Raw genomic sequence first — 14163 nt, 5'->3', positions numbered from 1 at the left:
CATAGATGAGAAGATTGTTGAATAGAGAAATTAGATAACTTACCCCAGGTCACACAACTAATACGTGGTAGATGCAGAATTGAGTTCAAGCAAGACTGGTTCTAAAATCACTATGCTTCTTCCTCATCTCTCTAATGACAGTGCTAGCAGTGTTGGCTAACTACAGTGGTCCCTGCTTGCCTATGGGGGTAGGTTCCAAGACCCCTAGTGGATGCCTGAAACTACAGATACTACTGAACCCCACATGTACGCGTTTTTTCCCTATACATACATATTTGTGGTAAAGTTTAACTTACAAATTAGCAAGAGATTAGCAATCACTAATAATAAAATAGAGCGATTACAACAATGCATTGTAATAAAGTTATTTGAATGTGATCTCTCTCCAAGTGTCTTATTGTACTGTACTTACCCTTCTTATGATGCTGTGGGATAATAAAATGCCTACATGATAAGATGAAGTGAAATGATGTAGCCATTGTGATGTAGTGTTAGGCTACTGTTGACCTTCTGACGATACATCAGAAGGAGATTCATCTGCCTCTGCGGATCCTGGTTTATCAAGCCATGATGTCCACAGGTGGGTGTCAGGAGCAGACCGTGTCTGTGGTTGAGGATCTCAGGGTGGAGGGTATGAGGTCACATCATGCTGCTCAGAATGGCGAGCAGTTTAAAACGTATGAATTTCTGGAATTTTCCGTTTAATGTTTTTGGATCGTGGTTGACCTAGAGTAAATGCAACTGTGGATAAGTAGGGGGAGGGACACTATAATTAACAACAGTCCTATCCCCATTTCCTTTTAGGTAACCTTGTGGATTTTGATGTCTGTCTTAGAACTTTAATCCTCTAGAAAAATAAACTAAGTTTTAAATGACTGATTTATAAGTAATATGTTTAGAATCAAGTCTGTTTATTAGTTAAGAAACACTTACCTGTGAGAGATGTATGAAGTTTAACAAAGAATGATAACTGGAGTTCAATTTAGAGACCTTTTACATTTTAGGGAATTTTCCTTCATGGGTCATTGTGCTCTAATTTGCCACTGTTAACTGTTTTCAAAAACATCCTAACTCAACTTTCAGATGGTGTTTTAGTTAGAACCTATGTTACTTCTTAATAACTCTGCAAATGCTTGTTTGGTCAGTCATGTTTACAGAGATATTGAAGATTATATCTTTTTGACGTTGTTTTAAAAAAAAACAGCTGATGATGTCATATTCTTGGAAATTGCGGTATAAACGGGAGGTGCCTTTACAAATTGGAGTTTAGATCTTCCAAAGAAGTGACAATTCATTGTGGGATGTTTACTTTCTTTGAATAGTTATTTAAAAGTGCAAAAATGCAGTGCTTAGTAACTTAGTCATGTAACATAGGGGCTTTATGGTTTGATTCAGAAATTACCTCATCTTTTAATCTAATTATATCTCCTTCAAGTATACAGCTCAGTTTTGGTCCATCTTAAAGAATAAAGTGACTTGCTCTGAGACAAGATGGTTTAGAATGGCAGTACCAGGATTTGAGCCCATATTTTCAGAACTTAATTCTTATACACTCTTTATTTGTATCTCTGCACAGATTGTTCACTTATTATTTTGGGGAAGCCTAGAAAAAATTTGATATATATAAACAAATACAGCAGCAAAGTGTAACTTACAATTAAGGAGAGATTGTCTCTCGATGTCCTTAAATGCAAACTTCTGTGGATACTAAACTGGCAGTAGTGCATGTTCAGGGCAGTTGAGTTCCATATTACCTTTAAAAAAAAACAACAACTATAGAATGGAGGACCTTGAATTATAGAAAAATATAACTTGCAGAAGAAGGAGAGAGATGAAGGTTTCAAGTTCATTTTGGTCTAGGTAGGATCTTCTGCCCTATTCCTCTGCCTGTCCTTTTCCTAGCTGCTTCCTCTAAACCTTTGGTCTCTTGTTTGGAATTGGCTACAACATTTTGACATGGGAAGGCCCTAAAAGGTAAGGTGTGATATCAGATATCCATCTTTCCAGCTATGTGGATTGGCCAGACTGATCTGAACCCACCTTGGAATAAATTCAGTTTCCCTAGAAGCCTGATGAGTCTGATTAGTGATGTCATGTGCTTGAGAGAAAAGGCAAGGGGTTGTCAGTCATTGAAGAGGGTCCCCTTGAGAAATCTTAAATAGTTTTTATGATCTGATGAGACCTTTTTCTTTTCTTTTTTTTTTTTAATTTCCCAAAACATTACTTTGGAACTATAGTAGATACTAGCAATAAAATTTTATCATCACTGAATTTTAGTTAGAATGGCCTTTAAGAAGATATTTTTACCCATTTTCTGTTTCTGATGAGGAAACAAGGCCAGTGATTAAGTATAACTTCTACAAAATTGGGACCAAAAACCCCTGTCTCAGGTGCTTAGTAAAATTTAATTTTACCCTTTTCTCTGAGACTGGCCTTAGCAGCTAGTTTTTCTGATTCTAGCCCTTGTTCTTTTCATACCAGTGATTTCTAACTTGTCCTGTTCACAAAAATGGCCTTGCTGCTAAAAGTGCAGCTTTCTTGACCCTTAGAGATTCTGACTGAGTAGTCTTGGGAATTTGTGTTTTTAATAGGCCCTGAAGTGGTGGTGATGGCTTAGGTCATTGAGCATTTAGAAACTGCAGCACTCTTCCACTCTTTGTCATAGAGAAAGTTTTGCTTTCTGCTTAAAGCTTGATAAATTTTTGGATCTTGCTTAAGTGTAAAGCAAGGTTAACTGATGTTGGAAATGCTTGCATTTTGAGGATTTTGTGAACTATTAAATTATACACCAGTTGTGTCCCTGGGATCACATCCTAGCAGCCTTAATGAAATTGAGACATGGGAATTTATAATCTCTGACTTTCATTTTTCTTTGGTTTTCATGTAAATGTCTGTTGGAGTTATCTGGTGCTTATATTCTCTTAGCTTATTATTAGGAAGAGGTTGAGGTAGCAAAAAGAGGTAAAAACTGGTAAATGTAACTGGGTCCAGACTTTGTTAATAAAATTAATTAGATTGATTTTGTTTTGCTAGGCTTGATATTTGAAAAGTATTAGCAAGACTGATTCGACTTTCAAATTGTCCATCTCTTATCTCATTAAGTTATTCATTCAGCAAACAGTTATTACATGTCTACTATGTACCTCCTATGCTGACTGTACTGTCTCTATTGGGAAAAAGAAATACACTTATAAATTGTAACTCACGGATTCTGCTTACTGCTGGAATAAATAAACGTCTTTTAGCTGAATATCGTGGGCAGGTTGGAGATCCAACAAAAATAAATAGAACTTCCCCTCTTTAGGGAGGGAAATTAAAGGAATTATAAGAATTTAGGACCATATAAGGGGGCTAAGTACTAGATTTGACTATAGGGAAAAACAGGACAAATAGACCTGTGTACAAACATTTTTTTAAGTGTAGAATTTACTTTACTTCAGAAGCTTCTGTTTCTCCCCCAGAACTGTGTACGTCAGTACCAAGATTTCCATTTGTCTCTTCATTGGATATGTGAGTAAATAGTTTGGCTCTGTTGTCCCCCAGATGGAGTAAAGGAAGCCTATTTCAGGAGGTGCTGATTCTGAGCCCTGAGATACACCAGAGGTGCAGTTCTTTAAATGAACAGACCTCCTGTTAGACCGTTCCGGGCGGAAACTCCTAAGACTAAGAGTTTGGCATTGGACTGGTTTGGAGTAATTGCAGGTTGTCCACTGAACCGTTTGAAATGAAGAAGCATGTAGAAGGAATGACAGCATATTTTAACTTGAAGTTGAACTAAAATTGGTGGAATAATTTAATATTTAAAAAGCCATATTGAAATCTCATATAAACACTAATGAAACTGTGTGTGGGCCCAATTTGTGAATATGTGTTCTGAAAAGTTCAGATATAAATTGATTCTTTGGAATATTTTCCCATAGGAACAATATTAAAAAGTGGTTAAGTATGGAGTGGCCCAACCACCTATATATAGCCCATAATGTTTCTATAATATTGTCTTTTTGATGGCAAATAGTAGCTGATAGTACTATAAAGTTAGCTTTAGAGGCAAGAAATTAATATATATGTATATATATATACACACAGAGAGAGACAATTAATTTAAATCATAAATATTTTAAATGAAAATTTCCTGACATGGTACAATGCTACTTATTAAGCAAAATTTTTATTTAAATTTAATGCCAGCATTTAAAAAGGTGAAAATGAAGTGTTTGGGCAGGTTTAGTTGGGTAGAGATAGGTAGATGTCAGCAGGAATGCTGAAGGTGACCCTAGCCATTTTACTGGTCCCTTCAACTCTGCCTTTATATATGCAGGGATAGGCACCTGGGTTCAAAAGAGTAAAAAACAGAAATGATCCCATTGAGCCTACTTCAGTATTTTATCTCCTTTAATATTTCACCTACTTTTTGCTGAGGTTCTTGAAAACTGAGACTCCTCTCTCACGAGCTCAGCATCTCAGCCTCTCAGGTAGTGCCCTCCCCCAATATGCAAGTGACATTACTCTTTGAGCATTACTTTTGACCTCATCAGGAAATCAAGTAATTTTTTTTAAGTTGTTGTCCAGGTTCCAGAGCATCTAAACCTTCTAACTGTCTTCTCTTTGAAACACCTGGTTTTTGTGATGCTGGTTCTCTCATCCATTTCTCTGATAGTAGGGTAGCACCTGACTTCTCCCTTACATGGTATTCACAATTATTCATCACTGTCCTTCCACAGTATAAGCTCCATGAGGTCTTGTTTTGTTCACTGCTCTGTATTTAGTACTAGGCCTCATATCGTATAGGTAGTCAATAAATACTTGTTAAACAAATAAAAGATTTTTTTTTCTGTCATCCAGTGAAATAGTTCTTTAAGTTCTGTTGTTGGCCCTGTACTGCTGTTTTTCTCTTGTTTTTTTTTTTTTATAGGTACCAATGCCTTTTATTTCTACCTATACTGTACATCCAGTATCCATCATTTTCATTTTTGACTAATATCACAGCATTTCAGCCCCTCTTCCTTGTTCCAAGTTAATTATGAAAAGGTATGCATAGTTTATTTCTAAGTGGAAAAGCAGATTGCCTGTTGGTTATTAAGTAGTCAAGGCCACGATTGATACTTACCTGCTTCCTCTTGCTTATTATTCAGATCCTGTTGATCTTTTGTGTAGATATACGAGGTCTCTTAAGTCTTCCCTGCCTTCAGCCTCTGTTCCTCCACTCTGTCCTTATTGCTATGACCAAAACAGTCTACTTAAATATGAATGGTCTCACCAGGTATTGGCTTTGTCTTGTCCTATAGAATAAAATTTAGGAATTGGCCTTTTTTTCCTTTTATTTATGTTTTATTTAATTATTTGGTTCTGTGAAGTCAGGAAGCAGTTAAGCTCTGAAACAGGAAAAACTTTCAGAAACAGAACTAAACTGTTCCAGTAGAGGTTGAATTCCCCTTTGCTGGTAGGGGTATGAAAGAGTAGTAAGCAGCTCTAAAATGGGACAGGTTCTTAGAGTTTATTTAAGCTGTTGGGTACTGCCCTTTGTATCTTTCCTACTGCTTAGGTCTTTCACTGTCTGGCTCAGATAAATTTTTGATGATTAGAACCACATCTTTTTCATCTCCCACTGCATCTTGCATGTAGTGGGTGCTAAGCATACATTTATTCAGTGAATGAATAACTTCTGGATATTTTCTTGGGTAGAGAGCTGGGGTTCTTGGTTTTCACTTCAAACTTTGTTTTCTGATTTGGGAGTATCAGATCTGGATTTAGTGCACTGGGATCAAGTCTTGGGCCTCTACGTGTATGATCTTGGGCAAGTTATCATCTCTGAGTCTGCTTTTTCATCTGTAAAATTAGAATAACGGTTACTGTAAAGTAATTTATTGGAAGGACTAAATGCATGTGAAAGATGTTTTATAATCTGAAAATACTTCACAAATGATAGGAATTATTCAAAATTGATGACTTTTTATTTAACAAATTAATATATATCATTTAATACATAGGTATATTGCTACTATTACTCTTTATAATTAGGCTCATTTTTCACTCTAGCAAAGGAATTAAATACAGTTGCTTTCTGTTAAAAAACAACACATTTCCTCAACTCCTCAAGGCAAAATTTCTCTCTTGTTGAATTCTTGATACTTTATTTACAAACTATGAGTGTGGATTTTTCTTCTTAGTTTTTGTGTCAGATTTGGACAAAGATTCAGAAAGTTTCAAGAAAAATTTTACCACTGGCAAAATTAAATAATATTAAATAAATTAACTAAGTAAATTTTTTTCCCCAAATAGATCACATTTGGTAGAATTTTCCCAATTGTAAAATTTGCCTTAAATCTTTGGTGCTTGCTATCTTTTTGCTGTTGTTTTTTAGGTGACAAATCAATGAACAGTTAGCAAAAGGATTTTAATGAAAATGTTAAACACCTTAATTTTTTGTCCTTAATTCTTTAATTTGGTTCTTTATACACATTTATATAACACATTTCATAGTTAATAATTTCATATTATAAATCTTGTTATACATTTTCCTAGATTGTATATAATGAAATTAGATATGTCATTATTGGATAGTGCTTCATAGAGAACTCTGTCTGAATTCAAGATGAGTGGGTTTGTGAATCACCACTTTGTGAACTGAAGTAGTATCTAATGAGGGAGATTAGCTGTAAGAAAGGGCAGTTCTTGAGTCCGAGGAGGAAACAGGAGATGTCTCACTGACGAGGGTTGCTTTCACAAGTAAGGTATATTAACAGATGAGGTTTTTAAAAGATAAGGACTCTAATTTGGAAAAGAAAGTAGTTTCCCCTTAATATAGTATAGTAAATCTCTGTTCTTTCTTTCCCTTTAACCAGGTCAGTATATGTTTTGTGCCCTATTCTTTTATCACAAAAAAGAGAAGAAAGACTGCAGTGAATGAAGATTCTTCTGCATTTTAGCACTGCTTTTTCTACTGTAGTTGGCTTTTGAATGAGGATGACAATGGAAGAGATGAAGAATGAAGCTGAGACCACTTCCATGGTTTCTATGCCCCTCTATGCAGTCATGTATCCTGTGTTTAATGAGGTCAGTGGGTAAATGTTTCTTCATACAGTCTCTGCAATTCCTTAATGTCTGCTTCATTTATTCATTTGTTTGTTTGTTCCTTCATATAGCAAATACTTATATAAATGGATTCCATCTATGTGTTAGGCATTGTGCCAGGGTTAGACATAAAACAGTGGGGAAAAAACCCTAATGTACTGCTCCCCCTCTGGAGGTTTCACTATAGTGGGAGAAAGGGACATTGAACAAAAGAATACAAGTAATTAAGTAAATGAGAAGTTGTGATAAGTGCTATGAAGTTTAAAAAAAAAGTGTGTTTAAAATAGCAGGTGGGACCTATTTTAGGGGTCAAGACAGGCCTCACTGGAAAAAGAAACATATGCTAACATCTGAAAGAGATAAATAAGGGTTAGAGTGTTGAAGGGTAGGGGATTAGCACATTTTAGGTAGCCAGAAGAGCAGGCACAAAAATATCCTAATGAGTATAGTCAGTAGTGACTAAATACAATTTTATGGATAAATGGAAAGTACCATTGCTTTGTATCTAAAGAAGATGTAGTCGCTTTTAATTTGAGGGATTTTCTAGGACTTATAATAACATCAATACATTTAGGTTGGGTTTTTTTTTTTAAGTTAATATTCATATGCCAAAGTCTAGAGAATTTTAGAACTGAAAGTTCTTTAGAGATAATTACTCCTTTCCTTTTAATAGTGGACTGAGGTCCTGATATATGAGATTATTTTTCTGAAATACCTAGGATAAAGTCTAGGACTCCAAATTCAATGGCTTTAGCCTTTTGTCTATTAAATTAGGTTGGTTGGTTTGTTTTGCTATTTTACTATTCTAATGAAAGCTATCAGTGGAGTTAACCTTATTGTTGCTACTAACTCCTGAAAGCTCTCACCGTTTGCAATGACGTTTCATCCCTTTTTGTAAAATATTAATATTAGGGTAAGTTTCAGGGTTTCAAAACCATTTCTCCCACATTATTAGGTTTAATAATGTATTTGATGTATTTTATGGTCTTAAGTCTTGGGGACAGTAGAGAGTGATTCATCTTCTTCAACTTGAGAACCACAGACTTAGTTGCCATTTCAGACATACATTTTGGAATTTCAGATGCTGTCTATCAAAAATCATTTTGGGTTCAGTGATCATAAGAAAATTCTAAACAGTGACTTGGGTAAAAAATTTCTTTCTTTACATAAAAAATTCTGGAGGTAAGTGGTTCAGGGCCAATAACATCAGAAACTCAGGTTCCTGTCTTCTGTCTCATCATCCCAGTGCTTGTCTTCCATTGTCAAGGTCACTTCAGCTTGTGAGATGGCTGCTGAAGTTCCATCCCTATGTCCTGAGTTGTTGTCTGGAAGGAGCCAAAAATGGAGCAAGGGGTGGGGTGTTACTTCCAGCTGATTCAGCCTCCTTTTTCAAAGTCCTGCGCAAGACTTCCATTTACATCTCATTGGCAAGAACTTAGATTTATAACCACACCTAGCTGCCAAGGAGGTTGGGAAATTTAGAAGTTTACTAAAGAGAAAGCAAGTAGGAGGCATCTTTTGAAAAACCTGTCCCTGTTATCCTGCTACCCTGGTAGCATTGGAGGCGCTCTTTTAGGGGTAGTTGTACCATCTCTGGCAGCTGCAGCCAACATGCCAGTAATTAATTTTACCATTTTTGTTCTAATACTGTAAGACTGCAGTTTCTATTGGAAGCAAGTGCTTCATTGCTGATTAGTAAATATTTACTAAATGCCAACTATTTATTTGTTGAGTAGTCTGCTAGCATCTAGAGATACAGAGGAAAAAAGGCAATATACTTCTTCTCATGAGTTGTAGGGAACATAGATGTTTAAGCAAATAAATTATTAACTAATTATCCTTGTACCAGGTATGAGGTAAGGAGACAGTCACTGAAGGATAGGTGAGTGACCTATCTTAACATTTAGTGTTTGAACTTCTCAGGTTCTTCAAGAACCAATATGCCATTTCTACCCACAGATGCTCCCTCTTTTCATGTCTGTGTAGCTAACTCTGTAGGCTATTGGACCAAGTTGTTGGGGGGCATTTTCCATATTTATCTAGTATTTTAAGTCTTTACTTGAAGGGAGGGCAGTTTACATTACAGAACTGCAGTCTGATCATTTAGTTAATAAAGGAGGAATATTAGAGAAGCTTTTTTCCTAACAATTTGGGTGACCTCTTCCTACATATGATAAAATGATCTTATTTGAGTCTTGACTTTAGGAAACAGTTATATAGGATGTGGGGTTCTGGTAAAATGAACTGTTGGAATTAATACTGATACACCTTTTCTAATTTTGTAATGTGTAAGAAAAATTAACTGAAAGAAAAAGAAATGGCTATGAATGGACTACTACATCTCTTCCAGAAACTGAGATCTAAAAACATATGTGAGTTAATGGGCCCAGAATTAGAACATATTGCCAAATGATTCATAGTTGTTTCAAGAACTAATTGTTAGGTGTGAATTTTGAAAATGAAATGGCCAGATATGGCAGACTGAGAGATACTGTATCAAACTGTCAGAGTCTAATTCTCAGATTGAATTTACTGATCTAACATCATGCCATCAAGTTGTTTTTTTAATAAAATACTAGCATTGTTCTCTGACATTCCAGTGTATTGTAATATCTTAAATAAGATACCTAATCAGTTAAACATTAATATTTAACTATAGTTTAAATATGGATTTTCCTATAATCTACCAATGGGGAAATTTAAGTTTAGTTTGGCTCTGTTTTTCTCTGCTTTGTAGATTTAAAGATAAAATAGATGTCAAGTTAATCTTACAGAAAATAACACTGTAGTAGGGATGAAGTTTTAATCTGAAGCTAAATGATTCATTATATTTTGTCCAGAGTGTATTGTAAGAGTTAAGGAGCTCACGTATTCTCACCTTAACGTTACGTTCATAAGAGTAACATTGGTAGTCTAGAAGACATTTTACAGAACAGATTTTTAGATAGTAGGACATCCTTACACCTGGAGAAATTTTAGTACTGTTACTCCAGCTCACAAGGGAAAGTTATTTATGGCATTTTGGGAACTAGAAGCTTGCTAAACTTAGTGAAGCTATGCCAAGATAGCTGAGAAGGAATAAGCTTCTTGTTTAATCAGCTGCTGCAGAGTTCAGAGTCCAAGTATATTGCATGTGTTGTAAATGTACTGTGAAATAGGTCTCCTGGTGGCATTGTGGAATAATGAGTTTATAGAAACCTCATGCCAAGTCTTAGATCAGGTTCTTATGTACTGTATTATTTTTTACTGATTCTTTGTATATATATGGAGGAGGAAAGATGTATGATTCAGTACTACATTCCAGGAAAAGACATGTATCTTCTTTTCCTATGACTTTTTAAAGGAATTTTTTAAGGTGAAATATAATTTTTCCTATTGAAAAGAAGAATCAACCTCAGGTTTTGAGCTTAGTATACATCTGCACAACGAAGGCGTTGGGTTTTACCTACAATCCCACCTTTCAAAAGTGATCAAAGTTAATATTTTGCATTTGAATTACTCCTCTGCCACTTACTACCCTGTATAATCTTGTCTTAGTTTCTTTATCTGCAAAATGAGGATTACCAATATTTTACTTAATTCTCACAACTCTGTGAAATAATTGAGTTGATACATGGTAGTGCATAGAATAGACTAATACTATATAATGTTAGCTGTTTATTATTAAGGAGTTCTCCACATAATTTTCTGACAAAATTGTGATCATACCGTAAGAGTTTTGCACACTTGTAGGCAATGTTTTAGTAGAATATTTTTATACTAGTTAGATAGCTCTGCTTACCTTTTTGCCAGGCAGCTTGGCAACTCCAGGAACTGATTCTTTGAGAACTAGTTATTGGACTTAATACATCCAAAACAGATGATTGCATTTTGCCCTCTTTGTGGCTTCATAAAAGTTAACGGGTGGACTCTTATTCCACCTACTTCTGACTTTTTTTTTTTTTTTGACTTAACTCATCTCATTATCATTTGAATCATAGCAGGTGTATGTGAAGTTTTTATTGATTCAGTTTAACTCCTTTTAAAGACTATGATTAAGAATCTTCATGGACGGAGGCTGAGAAGAAGGGAGAGGACTGTCAGCATGGGGAAAACATGCCTGATTTTGAGGAAGCAGGATTTATAGACAGTTGGGAACTAACTAACGTATCTATTTTGACCTAAAAAAAACTTTCAAAAGATTTTATGTAAGATTCTGTAAAATTTGAGCAACCAAGGGGTTAAGTGGATTTTTAAATTATGGGTTTAAGAAACTGGCTTGATACTAGAAAATTAAGTATAGGAATTAACTGACATTTCTAGAGGGAGCAATACAATAAATGAGCTCTCTGTGGAATCAAAATTATGTATAAGCTTTTAAAATATTTTCATTAATGATCCAGAAAGTTAAGTTGGACAAATTTGCAGTTAGTTAATAGTAAATGCTCTCAAAAGCTATGAAGAGGAAGTTGCAGGAGGGGCTCACACAGCTGAGAGTAGGCAGAATGTGAGGTTGGAGATGAGACCTCAACGCTAGGCTCACCCAGCTTGTCATTTCCCTCCAGTTGCACTGCCTTCTTTTTTAGGTGAGATGAGATGTTATGTGCCCTTTTCTCTCACTCTGATTCTGTTCTTTGTACTCTTTAAATGGTTACATGGAACTCCTACATGGCGGAGGCCCAGGGTACCTCTCCATGTCCCAGTGTCTGTTAATGCAAAATGTCATCGTATGTCCCTTCCTTTTTCTTTGCACTCAGAATATGGTATATGCACTATCAGGTACCACTGAAAAATGATTGCACTAGCTCTTTAAACATACCCTAACCAAAGACCGTTATCCCAAAAGCTAGAGAAATTCTGGACTCATTAGTACAAGTATTGGAAAGAAAGTAGAAGTTACTGTCTGCCCCAAGCTTACATAATACTGCCATATGTTACCAACCCTGAAGAAGCCCTAAATGGGAGAACTGTCAAGGAAGATGATTTTTAAGGGGCCACACTCTTCCAAGGACCAAGTCAGATCTCATCTTTATACTTTTACTTTCTTCTTTAGCTGACTGTGATCCCATCAGTTTCCTTTAGCTGCTTACTTAAATTAATCTTCTGAGGTTCCAGGACTAAAGTCTGTTTCTTTGTCTCTCTCATACTGACTTCTCTCACATGGTAGAAATTCAGGAATATGTTGGTTCTTAAGTAGTTGAAGAGATTGAGTGATAGGGTAGTCTCCAGTTTGGAAGGATGAGTACAGGGAGGCGGGGTTGCTCTGGTGGCTTGTGTATGGGTTTTGGAGCCAGACGCATCTGGTATGAATCCTGTATCTACTTTTTACCTATTTTACGTTGGGTATGTTTATGTAAACTGAGTTTCTTTCTCTGTAAAATGGAGATGATGGTAGCTAGTTACAGATTATGAGGATTAGAGATATTCTGTAAAGTAAAGCCCATAATGTATATGTGCTCATTAGTAAGTGCTAACTGTTACTAGGATATTACCAGAACTTGATGCTGTCATGAAAGGTACAGATAAGATGAACATGATTTTATTATGAAATCATCTGTCACATGTGAAAAGCCTAAAATAGAAGCATGTTTTAATAGGGAAAGTAAAAATATACCTTGCTACCTAAGTATTACAGGCTAAAATTATAGATTCAAGAACAATTTAGATAAATTTATGAGTGAATGATTAAGTTTCACTCAAAAAATACATATGTGTCTATATACCTGCTACTCCCTGGGCAGTGGGGATATCATGAGTAATGAAGCCTGACGGGTTTATCGCAAGGTGTGTGGGTACATATTGTACCCCAAAAACTACTCTCAGCAGAGTTCTGGTCAGGTGCTTCACAGCTCACAGTTTCGATTTAGTAAGTTAGGGTTGACCTTCCTTTTTTTCCTAGGGTGCACTGTGTAATCTGAAATCTAGAGATGTTGGTGTCTATCTTGGCCGATCTTACAGTTCTTCACTGACTTTCTGGGCCTCTTTTACTTGCCTTGACCCTTTTACGTACCAGCTAGGGCAGTACAGAGTGAGTTAATAATGCTGATACTTGAAGGCACACCTCTGACTCAGACCTTTAACTTGTTGAAAGAGGTCAGAGTGCGGTGTAAACCCGAACAAGGAAATGGGTTCCTATCAGGGAGGAAACATTCATCCTGTCTGTCTGTCTCTGCCTCCCTTGCACAACAAGAACTTGAGATCGGAGGAGCACTGTTGTTACTTTAATCTTCAGAAGGATTCATTATGATTAAATGAATTCTGTGGAAGAAGAAAATTTTAATTTTTGGAGATATACCTTCATTAATTTTATAAATTCCTTATTTAGTTGCTTCTTTGCTATTTTTGCCTACCTGGATCCCCTTGTGTCTTCCATTTTACCTACCAGGGCAATGTTAGATTTTACAAGATTTGTAGAAGCCAAATTAAATACTAAATTAAATGGTCCATTGTTTATTTTTGGAGATAAATTATTTATCTTGGCAGATTTTGTTGGCTTTTGGTTTTTGCTTAAGGTGAGTAACTCTTAGGGAGATAAGGTTCCTGGCATTTCTGTCTTGTTTAGAAAATAAATTGATTTAAACTGTTGGAGATTTATTTTATATATATATACATATATATGTGTGTATATATATGCATACACACACACACACACACGTGTGTGTGTGTCATTTATAAAGGAAAACTTATATTTTCACTGCCTTAAGGGATTGAAAGGAATATTTATTGCATAATGTGATATATAACTATAAGATTTTTGTAGAAATATTCCATTTACATAAACATCTATGAAGGTTATGTTGTTTTTGAACATTTAATATTGTCCCAAATGGAAAATATGTATGTTGAGGTTTATTAAGTTAACTGACCTAATTCTTAGGGACTATAGAAATCTAATTTTAACTGAAGCTAATTATTTTAAGCCTGGCAGTTAACTCTTTAATAAATGGAGTTATTTCTGTGAAATTGTATGCCTTCTGTAGCTCATAGAAGAGCAAATTAAATGGTGTCTAATAAGGACATTTATCTTTCAGAATTGTAAACCTTACACATTTGATATAAAAATTAAATGCATTTGGATTGAACTTTTGATTCAGAACTTTAGGTAACCATTTT

At 35.4% G+C, this 14163-nt stretch overlaps 1 protein-coding gene across 2 annotated transcripts in view; it reads left to right on the top strand.

The window, feature by feature from the left end:
* Window positions 1-14163, top strand: part of PDCD10 (programmed cell death 10) — a 37671-nt gene that overhangs the window by 9458 nt on the left and 14050 nt on the right. For both annotated transcript variants that reach the window (XM_006200841.4, XM_015236468.3), the window contains exon 2: window positions 6843-7053. In XM_006200841.4, coding sequence (XP_006200903.1) covers window positions 6958-7053 — 96 coding nt within the window. In that variant the 5' untranslated portion in view covers window positions 6843-6957. The remainder of the gene's footprint in view (window positions 1-6842; window positions 7054-14163) is intronic.

Source organism: Vicugna pacos, chromosome 1 (genome assembly GCF_048564905.1).
Source record: "Vicugna pacos chromosome 1, VicPac4, whole genome shotgun sequence".
NCBI classification, from domain to species: domain Eukaryota; kingdom Metazoa; phylum Chordata; class Mammalia; order Artiodactyla; family Camelidae; genus Vicugna; species Vicugna pacos.
Note: the sequence above shows the minus strand (reverse complement) of the source record. Positions and strands in the feature narration are given on the sequence as shown.